This window comes from Mandrillus leucophaeus, unplaced genomic scaffold, assembly GCF_000951045.1.
Source record: "Mandrillus leucophaeus isolate KB7577 unplaced genomic scaffold, Mleu.le_1.0 Scaffold58, whole genome shotgun sequence".
NCBI classification, from domain to species: Eukaryota; Metazoa; Chordata; class Mammalia; order Primates; family Cercopithecidae; genus Mandrillus; species Mandrillus leucophaeus.
This window is the reverse complement of record NW_012106252.1, coordinates 3,080,864-3,095,030: the sequence shown is the minus strand read 5'-3', so window position 1 is coordinate 3,095,030 and position 14,167 is coordinate 3,080,864. Positions and strand designations below refer to the sequence as shown.

Below are 14,167 nucleotides of genomic sequence, written 5' to 3'. Positions count from 1 at the left end.
TTGGGGATGCCCTGCGGGGTGTACACCCCCCGCTGCGGCTCGGGCCTGCGCTGCTACCCGCCCCGGGGGGTGGAGAAGCCCCTGCACACACTGATGCACGGGCAAGGCGTGTGCATGGAGCTGGCGGAGATCGAGGCCATCCAGGAAAGCCTGCAGCCCTCTGGTAAGGTACCCCTGGCCTCCCAGTTCCCTCCTGAGTGCACTCCCTTCCCAGCGGCTTCTTCCCCATTCCAGCCACCCTGGAAGGCCCTTAAAAATCCCCCGTGAGTTGAAGAGAAGGCAGGTACGTGGCAGGGCCCGACTGGCATGGGACGGGCTCACCAAGGAAACTGCTACCGAGTCCCTAGCAGCCTGTTGCCATCACCAAGGGAGACTGTCCCATCGCTCCATCTGAAACCTCCAAGGGCTGTCTATTTGATAAGGGGGTCCCAGTGGGAGGCCTGGCTGCTGGTGCAAGAGTGGCAGATTAAGGTCCAGTTAAGTCAGCTGTCCAGGGCCAGAGAACTGGAGGATGGTGGTGGGGTGTGTGTTGGGGAGGATGGGGGAGGGGGGAAAGCTTTCTGTTCCTGATCCAGGCCGAGGGTGAAATCCCAGTGGTCTGGGGAGCTAGAGCCTGAACTTTTTTTATTTTTTTACATGGTCCAGTGGTGGAGTGGGACATACAAATTAGAGGGACTTTGGCGGTGAGGGGCATTAGACTTGCCCTTCCCCAAAGCCCAGAACCAGGTCACCTTGTTGTTTGAGAGGCAGTGGGAAGACAGGGGTCCCTCTGCCAGGCCTGGGCACCTCTGCCTGCCCTGGTATACAGGCCCCCTGTTCTTCTCTCCAGGCAGGTATGATTTGAGGTGGCAGAAAAGTCTTGGTTCCCAGCCCAGAGCTGCAGAAACCTCATGTGTGTGGGTTAGGGAATAGAGAAGTGGATGGGGGGCCAGGGGAGAAAAACAGAGAGAGACAGAGAGAGAGAGAGACAGAGAGAGAGAGAGAGAGAGACAGAGAGAGAGAGAGAGAGACAGAGAGAGAGAGAGAGAGAGAGACTCTGAGAAGGCCCTTGCCCTAACCTCATTGTTACACTTTCTTTTTTTGTTTCTCAGTGAACTTTCTCAGTTTCTTCTTAGACTCTCAGTGTCTTTTCCTTCTTTCTCTTGCTCTTTTGTTCTTCCTGATTTGTCTCTCAGCCTCTAGTTTCACTAGTCATGCTCTCCAGTTCTGTTTTCCTCAGTGTCTTCTGCTCATCATGCCTTTCTTTCTCCACTTTATTCCGTGTTTCTGTTTCAGTTGCTTTGCTTCTCTTCCTCTCTTTCTGTTGCTGTTTCTCTGTGTCTCTGTCACTGTTTCTGTCTTTCTCTGTTACTTTGGGAATCTCTCTGTCTGCCTTTCTGTATCTATGCCTCTGTTTCTCATTCCATCTCTGGCTCTGTTTTGCTCTCCTGTGCCTCTGTCTGTCTCTGTCTCTTTTCCTGGTGCTTGAAGCTTCCATTGTTGCAGTCCGGATACTGGGACTCCAGCCCCAAGCTTCCTGTCCTGGGTCCCAAACCCTCTACTTCCTCAATCCTCTGCAGCTTGTCAGCCGAGGAGAGCAGGATGCAGGGAAAACAGGAAGGAGGTGGACTCCAGGGGTCTGGGCCTCGGGCCTCTCTGCCCTTCCTGCCCTTGGGTAGGGAGAGATGGGTTAGCAGAAAACATTCTCGGAGAAATGCCAGCCTGGCACCCAGCATATCTGAGAAGGGGGGTCCTGGGGGAGAAAGTCGCTAATCTTGGGGCAGAGATGCTGGAGGCAGTAGTAGAGGAGGGGTACTGAGACTGGGAGCAAGGCTGAGCCCTTGGGTTCTCAGGGTACAACAGGGTCACATTCCCTTTGAATCTCCATCCTCCACCAGCCAGAGGGTATCTGACACCAGATAAGGATGGCTGCTAGCCTCCTCCTCTCTCAGCACTTTGAATGCAAGACAGAAGAGCCCTCAAAGGGCTGCATAGGAATACCTCATCCTCTGGTTGGGTTGGAATACTCCATCCTGTAGTGGAAGAAAATAAGATCCTCTAGGGGTTTGGGGAGGGCATGGCATGAAAAGTCCTTGGTTGTCCTCTGGATGTAATGCAAACTGGCCTCCAGGAGTCTCCAGGAGTGTCTAGGGTCTGAGTGTGGAGGTTCATGCTTGTAATCCGAGTACTTTGGGAAAATTACTTGAGGCCAGCAGTTCGAGACCAGCCTGAGCAATATAGCCAGACCCCCATCTCTACAAAAAAAAAAAAAAAAAAAAAAAAAAAATAGCCAACTGCAGTGGCTTATGCCTGTAGTCCCAGCTACTTGGGAGTCTGAGATGGGAAGCTCAAGGTTACAATGAGCTATGATCACATGATTGCATTCCAGCCTGGGCGACTCTATTTCTCTATTTCGTTAAAAAAAAAAAAAAAAGGGGTAGACTGGGCGCAGTGGCTCACGCCTGTAATCTCGGTACTTTGGGAGGCTGAGGAGGGTGAATCACCTGAGGTCAGGAATTTGAGGCCTGGTCAACATGGTAAAACCCCGTCTCAACTAAAAATACAAAAATTTGCTGGGCATGGTGGTGCCCGCCTGTGGTCCCAGCTACTCGGGAGGCTGAGGCAGGAGAATCACTTGAACCTGGGAGGTGGAAGTTGCAGTGAACCAAGATTGCGCCACTGTGCTTTCACCTGGGTGACAGAGCGAGACTCTGTCTAAAAAACAAACAAACAAACAAACAAACAACAGTGTCTTGGAATGGGGCAGCTTTAAGTCCCCTTTGGATGACACAGCCAAGGTCTGTAATGCCCCTTCTCCTTTCCTCCTTGTCTTGTCCTCCAGCCATGCAATGGATGCAGGTATCTGGAGAGAGACAGGAGAAGCCTGGAGGTACCTACTGAGCAAGCTATGCCCGTGCCCTCCCACACCTCCTAGTCATCATAGAAGTAATTCCTTGCTGTGACCTGGGCCACATGGCACCATGTAAATGGCACTCTCTAGAGTTCTGCTGCAGCCCTGCAGGGTCTGTGGGTGAGATAAGGTGACCAAGCCCCTACCCACCCATCTTTTTAGCCTTACACAGTCAGTAGGCCACTGTCCGCTTTAGGTCCCAAGGATTGGGCCCACTGGCCTGCGAATAGCTTGATCGAGGCTACCCGTCTATTCTTTCTGCCTTTTCTTTTTGAGGCTGAGTGTCAGCAGGTGGCTGGGGGAGGGTGGCCACTTGGCATGCCTCCTTCTTTGGCTGCTATGGTCCAGCTGCCTCTTGTTTGCCCCAGGGGCAGATCTCCCCTTTCCATCTCCAGCCACCCCCGTCCGCCCTCCTGTCTCAGCTTTCCATGAGCTGGCCAGGTTGTGGCTTAACACCACTGAGGCCATCAGAGATGAGGCGGGGTATGTGCGTCAAAAGTCCACAACTCTCCATCTTGGTACTGATCCTCGACTCATGGAATCTAGGGGAGTGGACAGCGGAAAGATCAGCGTTTGGACGGGCAGTTCCTAAGCTGGACTCTCAGTCCCTTTGGGACAGGGTTAGGGAACAGGCAGGCTGGGTTAATTTTTAGTCAATGCAGCAAATACTGACTGCCCCCCTACTTCAGTACTGGGAATCCAGTTATGTCATGGGAACAAGGGCATTCCCAGAAATTCTGTGCCTTGTGGGGAGGGGGAGGGAGGAGCATGGCCGCTTCCCGTTTTTAATTTAGTGCTGGCAAAGCCAGCAGTATTGGTGCCTCGGGTATCAGGAGTCTTTCCACTTAAAGACAGAGTGCTGCAGAGCTAAGTCTCTCCTCCTCCCCTTCCACCAAGTCTACTTCAGTTTCCTCATTTGCAAAGTGGGGAGGGCAACAGGACCTGCCTCACAATGTTGGGGTGTCTGGCATGGGGTAAGAGCTCAATAATTGAAGTGACGATGAAGATGGTGATGAAGAAGAAGCCAATGCTAGGACTTAGGGAAACAGTAGGACAAGGGAGCAAATTTGGGGCAACATTCAGAGGAGTTGAGAGGGGTGGGGTGGCCTTTGGTGCTTTTTGCTGCTGTCACCATGGGAAGAACAGGCCAAGTTGTCTTATCTGACTTTTTATTCTGAGGCTGGCAGCATGACACAGCTGTTGGGGGGATACCCCTTGAGCCAGACCTCAGAGAAAGGGCCTGGTACCCAGCACCAGTGGTCTTGGCTTCTCCAGCCAGAGTCTAGGGGAAGAGGGAAAAGACCCTTCTAGCAGGACAGGTAGGTGACCCTCTGGATCACAGCTGAAATTTCTGGTCGGGATGGATGGGCCCACTCAGTACATAGCCTAGGTGTCTCTCAGGGGCCAGGGGGTGGTGTTGGGGAGAAATCGTGAGGGTAAAATCAGGCAACAGGAAAGAGGAAATCCTCTGACTTTTGCCACAAACTTTGCAGCCGGTGGTGCCACAGCTGTGTGGCCTCTTCTCTCTCTGACGCCTTCCTTTCCTCTGCTGCTGGAGCAAAGACCGAAGTTTCCCCTATAGCCAGATGTCAGCTGGCTTAGCTCCAAGCTGGGGGCTATAGGAGGACCAAGCCTGCTTGGAAGTCCCATCTCCCAAACAAGCTTTTTGGAGGTCAGACTTTTCAGGGGAATAGGTCTGACTCCACTCCTGCTCAGAGGGGAACCCACAGGCACTGAAATTTCTCCAGAGGGCACTACCAGGATGAGTGGCACCAGGTGGCTGGAAAATAGCAAGTATTTAGCCAGTTTTGGAGATGAGAAGGTTAATGTTATCAAGAGACTCAATGCTGTAACCCTTACCCCCACAAAAACCTAGTGCTTAGGGGTGGATCCTGGGGTGGCTCTTCAGTCTGCCAGTTAAGCAGGGTCGGGCAAGGAAAAGTTACAGATTACATGGAAAGTCAACAAACCACGGTGCAGAGAAGCTGTTGAAGTCAGCATGCCCTGCCCTGGCTCTGTGTCTCTGACCAGGGCAGGGTCAGAGTGCCCAAGTGCATGTGGGTAAGGCACATGTGGATGAGTGTGTGTCTGGACACGTGATTGTTTGTATACATTTGCGATTCTTGAGCCCCAGCCTGTCTGTGTGTGAGTAGGCAAATACAGATTTACCCTGTGTCCCCATGAGACTAGGGAGGGAACTACTCTCCCTATCTGGTGGGTTCTACTCCGTGTAGACAAGAACTGGGGATAAGTAGGATGGCTAATGGGGACTCTAACAAGGGAGAAGCCAGGCAGGCTGCTGGCTCAGCTTTTCCCAGGTAACCCCTGATGTGACATGGGGCCACACTAACCCAAGAGCATGAGCCATGCCTCTGGGCTCACCCTGTGCCCCATGCAGCCCTAGGCTTCAATGAGCATACCTAATCCTCCTTGATGGTAAACATCCCAAATATCCATTAACAATCCTCTGAGGGTTAGTTGTTTGTGAACTTTGACTCATACAAACTCAGCGTTGTGGCTCACACCTGTAATCCTAGCACTTTGGGAAGTCTATGTAGGAGGATCACTTGAGGCCAGGAGTTTGAGACCAGCCTGGGCAACATAGTGAGACCCTGTCTCTTAAAAAAAAGAGAGCGAGAAGAAGAAACTCAACATGGAAAGCATAGTTGTGGTCATGCTTCTATTCCATATCTCTTGAGATTTTTGAGGCTGCTGCTACCCTAATGCTCCACACCTCCAGGATGGGAGCTCGCTCCTGAAAACTCTTCCCTGCTCCTTGAACTCCTGAAAACCCTTCCTTACTCCTTGAACCAAAGAATATTCTGCCCATTTACTGAGAGGAATGAATCACTGTACAAAATAGTGCTTGCTTTTTTAAAAAATTGAGACAGGGTCTCACTTGTTGCACAGGCTGAAGTGCAGTGGCTTGATCACTGCTCACTGCAGCCTCGACCTCCTGGGCTCAGGTGATCCTCCCACCTCAGCCTCCCAGGTAGGTGGGATTACACGTGTGCGTCACCACACCAGGCTAATTTTTTGTGGAGATAGGGTTTCATTATGTTTCCTAGGCTGGTCTTGAACTCCTGGGCTCAGCGATCCACCTATCTCGGCCTTCCAAAGTGTTGGGATTACAGGCATGAGCCACCCCGGCTGGCCCCTAGTACTTTCTTTTATGGTCATTACAAGAAAGCAAACTCAGGAAAAACAAAGGCTTTCCAGGTTGGAAGGGTGCCCCCTGGTGTTAGTGTCCTGGGCTGTGGCAAACAAGTCTACGTGATCTCCTCCAGTCGTACCTAAGTAACATGGTGGGGCCTTTGTTCATATCTCAGCTCAGCCTCTGTCCTTCTGACATTTGGTTCTGATTCTTTAGTTCTTGAATTTTTTGTTTGTTTGTTTGTTTTTGTTTTAAGAGACAGGGTCTCGCTGTGTTACCCAGGCTGGAGTGCAGTGGCGCAATCATAGCTCACTGTAGCCTTGATGTACTGGGGTCAAGCGATCCTCCCACTTCAGTCTTCTAAGTAGTTAGGACCACAGGCATGTGCTACCACGTCTGGCTATTTTTTTTTTTTTTGGTAGAGACAGGGTCTTGCTATGTTGCCCACGTTAGTCTTGAACTCCTGGCCTCAAGTGATCCTCCCACCTTGGCCTCTCAAAGCACTGGGATTACAGGTGTGAGCACCCAGCCTGGTTCTAATTCTTTGAGGTCTTCCATTTCCTCTTTCTCTCCACTCCCCAGCTCCAGCTTACACCCCTGAAACACTGTGACTCCATCCTCAAGCCTTATGGCTTTGTGCAAGGTGGAGGCATGGAGGGAGGTGATCACTGGGCCAGCTTAGGTTTCTTTGGCTGGAGGAATTCCTTGGGAGGGTCTCCAAGGAATGGCCTAGATCCCAGATCTTTCTCTGGTTCCTAACCGAGGGCTCAGGATCCATCTTCTTATGGGCTCCTTGGCACAATCCTCATCTTCTGAAGTTTATGCTTCTTCTTTTGCTGCCTACCTTGGCCGGGGGGTCTTGCCATAGTGTCTTCTCTTTGGTTGACTCTTAGGAACTTGATGTAGGACTGGAGTCCCCTCTGGACTGTCCTTGGGATTTTAAATGTGCAGAAGGATGGATTATATCTGTCTCCTCTGTTTATTTCTTTCCTTTTATTCCTCTTTCTAAGCCAGCCCTCCACCGTGACAAAAATCTTCTTCCATCCTTAGTGAATTTTATTAATAACCTTTGGTGTGGAAGGTTATTGACAAAGACTTTCTGGTTAGATTCCTCCTTGCCTTGTTAGATTTTATCCACATATTTCTCCCTACACCCCCCAAACTAGGAGAATGAAAAGAGAACCAACCCCCAAACTTTGGCTAGGCAGAAAAATACCATTTGACCCAGAGGCAGCTCTGGGATCGCTGCCACGCATGGAGGAACCTGCTAACTCCTCAGGAAAAAAAAATCCTGACGCAAACCAGATGTAACCTCCTGTCCGGCTGCCAACATCTGGAATGCTGGCAGGGGCTTTGCACTCAGGCCGGCAGAGAGCTGCCAAGCCTGAGCATTTCAGAGGTGGCTCTGATCTGTAGAGAGGTCTTTCAACCTCTTTCTCCAGCTCGCCCTGTAATCTGGTTTTGACTGCCTGGAGGGAGGAGCAGTGGTTACAGTTCTGGGACTTGAGCATGGGGTTTTTCTTTTTAAAAAAAATGTATTTTGTTTTATTTTTTAAGAGACGGGGTCTTGCTCTGTCACCCAGGCTGGAGTGCAGTGGTGTGATCATAGCTCACTGTTAACCTGGAATTCCTGGGTTCAAGTGATGCTCCCGCCTCAGCCTCCTGAGTAGCTAGGACTACAGGCACATGCCACCATACCCGGTTAATTAAAAAATTTTTTGTAAAGATGGGGCCTTGCCATGTTGCCTAGGCTGGTTGCAAACTCCTGGCCTTAAGTAATCTTCCCTTCTCAGCCTCCCAAAGTGTTGGGATTACAGGCATGAGCCACAATGCCCTGTTTAGATGAAGTTTTTCTTGAGCTCAGATAGAGCCTTCAGGAGATCCCACAGAGGGGTTGAAGGTCCAGCCTCATCACTCCTGTCTCCAGATCCCAGGTGCCCTGGTTCTGGGCAACCCCTATGGACTTTGGATGGAGTCTGAAGTCTAAGAAGGGAAACTTCCAGGTGGGGGACTGAAGGAATGTGTGAGGCTGTTCTTGTGGTCCTGGGACCACACAGGTTGTATTACACACACACACACACAAACACACACACACTCACTCTTCCTCATGCAGGCGGATACACTAACTCCCACTCTCTCCCACCCAGCCAATGGGGAGAGCCTTTTGGGCTAGAGTTCTCATTGCTCATGGAAACTCTGATTCTGGCCATTTGGAAGAGGGTGAGCAGAGCCCACAGCCCTGGGGATCCCCTGGCTGGCTCAGCCAGCCACCGAAAAAATCAGGAAAGGCGACAGGGAGAACGATCAGATGGAGAGGGGGATGGCGGGAGGAGCTCAATGGAAAGGGGACAGGATCCAGCAGGGGGCCCCCCTGCCTGCCTCAGACCTCCCTGCAGGGCCCAGGGGACCCTCCTGCCATCTGGGCAGCTGCAGCTGGTGACTCATCTGAGCACTGGCCTGGGTGGGGTGAGGGACAAGTCAAGGACTTCAAGAGGAATATTCTGAGAGATCCAGGGGAGAGGGGAGGAGGTAGGGGGCTGCTTTTGTTTCTTCCTGCTCCCCAGGTCCCCTGCTCTTCTCCAGCTCCAAGCCGGAGAATCCCCAGGAAGGAGAACGTGGGTGGGAGGCTGGGTTGGTGTGATGCTCTGACCTCTTCCGGTGCTGACCTCTCCTTATCGTGACCTGAATGCAGACAAGGATGAGGGCGACCACCCCAACAACAGCTTCAGCCCCTGCAGTGCCCATGACCGCAGGTGCCTGCAGAAACACTTCGCCAAAATTCGAGACCGGAGCACCAGTGGGGGCAAGATGAAGGTCAATGGGGCACCCCGGGAGGATGCCCGGCCTGTGGTAAGGACCTCCGATGCACAAATGTGCATGTGCATAGACACACACACACACACACGCCCCTCGCCCCCAAGCAGGCACACACACATACACCATCATCACCAGATCTGTGGTGTGTTCATTCAGCACACATTCTAGGGTGACTACCGTGTGCAAGGTACAACTAGTGTGAGTCATCAGGACCCAGAGAAAGCACTCATTCCCTTCCTTGGGATTCCTTTCCTGCCCATCAGTTATATCCATTGGGACGCTTAAGTGATTATTAAATACTGAAAAATACTGAAAATATTATTCAGTATTATTAAATACTGAAAAACTTTTATACCAGTTGGTAAAAAGCAGTTGCCCAAAGTGCCCTGGGGTTTCTTGACCTTTTTTGGATTCCCCACCCCAGACCTTCTCAGTAACCAAAGGATAAATGCTGGCCATAGCAGGGGGCCTGAGGACCCTGCTTCAGGGTCTGGCTAATGTCCCTTCTGAAGGTCTTACAAGTTGTCAGTTGTAAGTTTTATCTGTCCCTTCTGCATAGAAATCACCCCCTCCCTGGCTTTCTGCATAGGTTCCCATAGCCCCTTTCCCCACAGTGTCCCCTCACTTCCCACCCCTCCTTTGAAGAAGCTCCTTGGCTCGAGACCCTTTCCTTCATGTGTCTGCTCTCCCCACTGTGTCCTCTGGACCCAGGCCCCTCTCTTCACCTCACTGGGTCCTGCCCAGCCCCCGGGGCTCGGGCCTCCTTTTGGGGCCTTTAGTTCCCACTTAGCTCTGACCCCAGGCCTGGGCCTCCTGCCTCTCTTCCTTCTGCTGAGCAATTTTGTTCTCCCCTCCTCCAGCCCCAGGGCTCCTGCCAGAGCGAGCTGCACCGGGCCCTGGAGCGGCTGGCCGCTTCACAGAGCCGCACCCACGAGGACCTCTACATCATTCCCATCCCCAACTGCGACCGCAACGGCAACTTCCACCCCAAGCAGGTGGGTCTCTGTCTCCCGCTGGCTTGCCCCTGGCCTTGCCCCTGGCCTCAGCTCTGGGGCATTCCCAGCCTCTCCGCAGGATGGTCCAGGATGGAGATCTCAGGAAGGGGGAACTCCTCAACCCCAACCCAACCCGTTGGAGCCTCCCTAAACCCTACATCAGCGTCAAAACGTCACTCATTTTGGAGATGAGGAAACGGTGATCCAGAGAGGAATAAAAGCGCCCGGGCTAGTCCAGAGTCATAGAGCAAGTTAACAGCAGATCTTGCCTCCCTATCCAGGGCAGTTTCCCTCAGCCCTGGATTTCACCATCTCTGGTACAGACCTAGCAACCCTGACAACCTCTGGCTCCCAACACTCTCTCATTCACTCTACTCTATTCCTATGAGTCATTCCTCCTGCCACTGAGTGAGGTTTCATCTGGGAATGGAGGGCCAAAGTCATGAGGAGTCAGGGAGGAAACTCAGCTTCCCCCTCCCTGCAGGGCGAGCAGCAAAACCACCTGGAGTACAGCAAGGGTGGAGGTCAAGCCAGACTGGATGGTTGGAGACAGGCACTTTGGGTAGAAGCAGAGGAAGGAGTGGGCAGGAGAGAAGACACAAAGGCAGCAACTTCCCTATTCCTTCTTGCCCTTGGAAGCTGGGGTCCTCTGACAAGCCTCCAGGAGGCTGGGATGGTCAGCAGGGTTGGCCTCTTTCAGCCCATCTCTGGCCCGTCAGAATGGGTGGCCCGTCTGGGCAGGGCCTGGTGTGCCTCCTGCTGGGTGTGGCCTGGGGAACCCTAGCCTGGAGCTCTTTGTGGGTGTAGACAGACCCATTGCCCTGCTCCATGAGCTATAGATAAATCCACAATTTGAGCTGCCACTCGGCCAGTGGAGGCCTAGATATAAGGACAAAGGCTGCCCTGGGTCTGTGCATCCCAGGATGGCATGAAAAGGGTATGAGTGAAGGGCCAGAGAGGGCACCCCAAAACCAATGCCTAGCCTATTTCTAACCTTTATCCTAACACGGATTTTATCTTCGTCCCAATTTAAAAAAGTTTTTCTTGGCCGAGTGTGGTAGCTCACGCTTGTAATCCCAGCACTTTGGGAGGCCGAGGAGGGCGGATCACGAGGTCAGGAGATAGAGACCATCCTGGCTAACACGGTGAAACCCCATCTCTACTGAAAATACAAAAAATTAGCTGGGCATGGTGGCGGGTGCCTATAGTCCCAGCTACTCGGGAGGCTGAGGCAGGAGAATGATGTGAACCCGGGAGGCGGAGCTTGCAGTGAGCCGAGATCACGCCACTGCACTCCAGCCTGGGTGGCAGAGCGAGACGCTGTCTCAAAAAAACAAAAACAAAAACAAAAAAACAAAAACACCTTTTTCTCTTAATTTTAAAGAAACAATTAATAGCTTTATTTTTTAGAGTAGTTTTAGGTTTATAGAAAACAAGCAAGAGTACAGAGTTTCCATGTACTGTCCTCTACCTCAGTTTCCTCATTATTAACATCTTACATTATATTTGTTGCAATTGATGAACCAATATTGGTATATTATTATTAATTAGTGGTTTATATTAGGGTTCACTTTTTGTGTTGTATAATTCTATGCATTTTCTTCTCCCATTTTTTTTTTTTTAGAGACAGGGTCTCACTCAGTCTCCCAGGCTGGAGTGCAGTGGTACCATCACAGCTCACTGCAACCTCCACATCCTGGGCTCTCGTGATCCTCCTACCTCAGCCTCCTGAGTAGCTGGGACCACAGGCACACAACTATGTCAGGCTAATTTTTTTTTGTTTTGTTTTGAGACAGAATTTGGCTCTTGTTGCCGAGGCTGGAGTGCAATGGCGGAATCTCTGCTCACTGCACCCTCCACCTCCCGGGTTCAAGCGATTCTCCTGCCTCAGCTCCTGAGTAGCTGGGATTACAGGTGCCTGCCACCACGCCTGGCTACTTTTTTGTATTTTTAGGAGAGATGGGGTTTTGCCATGTTGGCCAGGCTGGTCTTGAACTCCGGACCTAAAGTGATCCACCCACCTTGGCCTTCCAAAGTGCTGGGATTACAGGCGTGAGCCCCCATGCCTGCATGCCAGGCTAATTTTTTTTTTTTTTTTTTTTTTTTTGTAGATGGAGTCTCACGCTCTGTCCTCTAGGCTGGAATGCAGTGGCATGATCTTGTCTCACTGCAACCTCTGCCTCCCGGGTTCATGCCATTCTCCTGCCTCAGCCTCCTGAGTAGCTGGGACTACAGGCGTACCACACTGCCTGGCTAATTTTTTGTATTTTTAGTAGAGATAGGGTTTCACCATGTTAGCCAGAATGGTCTCGATCTCCTGACTTCGTGATCCGCCCATCTCGGCCTCCCAAAGTGCTGGGATTACAGGCGTGAGCCACCGCGCCCAGCCTATGCCAGGGTAATTTTTTAAAAAAAAATTTGCATAGAGATGGAGGGGTCTCTCTTTGTTGCTCAGGCTGGTCTTAAACTCCTGAGCTCAAGCGATCCACTGCCTCTGACTCCCAAAGTGCTGGGATTACAGGCTTGAGCCACTAGGCCTGGCCTCTTCCTCTGATTTTTATCCCATTGAAAGTTCTGACACTTGAACTTTATCCCCAGACCAATTCTGATCCTTAAGCCATCCTTTACTCCAAGTTTAATTCTCACACTGAAATATACATTTGCGTCCCCTGAACCCCCTACTGTCTAGTTTTGACCCAAACTTTTGCTTAACTTTAATTATTCTGATCTTGACCTCTGTCTTTATCCCAATTGTGTTTCTAACCTGGGCTTTAACCCTCACCCAACTCATCCAACTCAAATTTTAGTCATATTTCCTAATTCAACTGCAACTCTTCTCCTGGTCCTACCTTAATCCCATCTTGAATCCTACTCATAACTATAATCCCTTTCTTAACATCCCAACCCAATCAGAATATGTACCCAAAACATCTCCGACCTGAACCCAGCCTTTCAAATCCAGCTGTGCCTTTAAACCCGAGGGCCTTCTTAAAGTCCTGCCTTCTAGAACTCTCTGGACCTTTCCTTCTTGACCGTGTTCTCCCTGCTTCAGTGAGCTCAGAAGACCCATGCTCAAAAGAGAGTCACCGCCCTCAGAGGCCATCTTGAAGCAGCAACCGTCTGACTTGGGGGCTGGGCTGGGATTGGGGTGGGCCACTTGGGGTCTCTTTTCCTGCCTTGGAACTGACTCCTCATGCCCTTCTCTTGGCAGTGTCACCCAGCTCTGGATGGGCAGCGTGGCAAGTGCTGGTGTGTGGACCGGAAGACAGGGGTGAAGCTTCCGGGGGGCCTGGAGCCGAAGGGGGAGCTGGACTGCCACCAGCTGGCTGACAGCTTTCGAGAGTGAGGCCTGCCAGCAGGCCAGGGGCTCAGCGTCCCCTGCTACTCCCATGCTCTGGAGGCTGCAGAGCTGACCCAGAGTGAAGTCTGAGTCTGAGTCCTGTCTCTGCCTGCAGCCCAGAAGTTTCCCTCAAGTGCACGTGTGCATGTGTGCGTGTGTGTGCGTGTGTGTGTGTGTGTTTGTGAGCATGGGTGTGCCCTTGGGGTAAGCCAGAGCCTGGGGTGTTCTCTTTGGTATTACACAGCCCAAGAGGACTGAGAGTGGCACTTAGCCCAAGAGGTCTGAGCCCTGGTGTGTTTCCAGATCGATCCTGGATTCACTCACTCACTCATTCCTTCATTCATCCAGCCACCTAAAACCATTTACTGACCACATACTACATGCCAGCTCCAGTTTTCAGCCTTGGGAGGTTTTATTCTGACTTCCTCTGATTTTGGCATGTGGAGACACTCCTATAAGGAGAGCTCAAGCCTGTGGGAGAAGAAAAATCTCATTCCCAGGGTCAGAGGAGAAGACACATGTACCTTGACCATCGTCCCTCCTCTCAAGCTAGTCAGAGGGTGGGAGCCTAAGGAAGCGTGGGGTAGCAGATGGTGTAGTGGTCACGAGGTCCAGACCCACTCCCAAAGCTCGGACTTGCCAGGCTCCCTTTCTCTTCTTCCCCAGGTCCTTCCTTTAGGTCTGGTTGTTGCACCATCTGCTTGGTTGGCTGGCAGCTGAGAGCCCTGCTGTGGGGGAGGGAAGGGGTCAAACTTGAAGCACAGAGGGCTAGGGAGGTGGGGTGCATTTCTTTGAGCAGTCAGGGTGGGAAGAAAGAATGCAAGAGTGGACTGAATGTGCCTAATGGAGAAGACCCACGTGCTAGGGGATGAGGGGCTTCCTGGGTCCTGTTCCCTACCCCATTTGTGGTCACAGCCATGAAGTCACCGGGATGACCCTGTCCTTCCAGTGGCTCAGTCCCTGTGGCTCTG

The 14,167-nt window shown here is 51.7% G+C and overlaps 1 protein-coding gene across 1 annotated transcript; it reads left to right on the top strand.

Annotated features, from left to right (window-relative positions):
• Positions 1–6: 6 nt before the first annotated feature.
• Positions 7–14,167, top strand: IGFBP4 (insulin-like growth factor binding protein 4). The gene is made up of 4 exons (XM_011998942.1): positions 7–163; positions 8,737–8,894; positions 9,722–9,856; positions 13,068–14,167. Exons 1-4 carry the CDS (start codon positions 7–9, stop codon positions 13,200–13,202), a joined length of 585 nt encoding a protein of 194 aa, XP_011854332.1. The 3' UTR covers positions 13,203–14,167.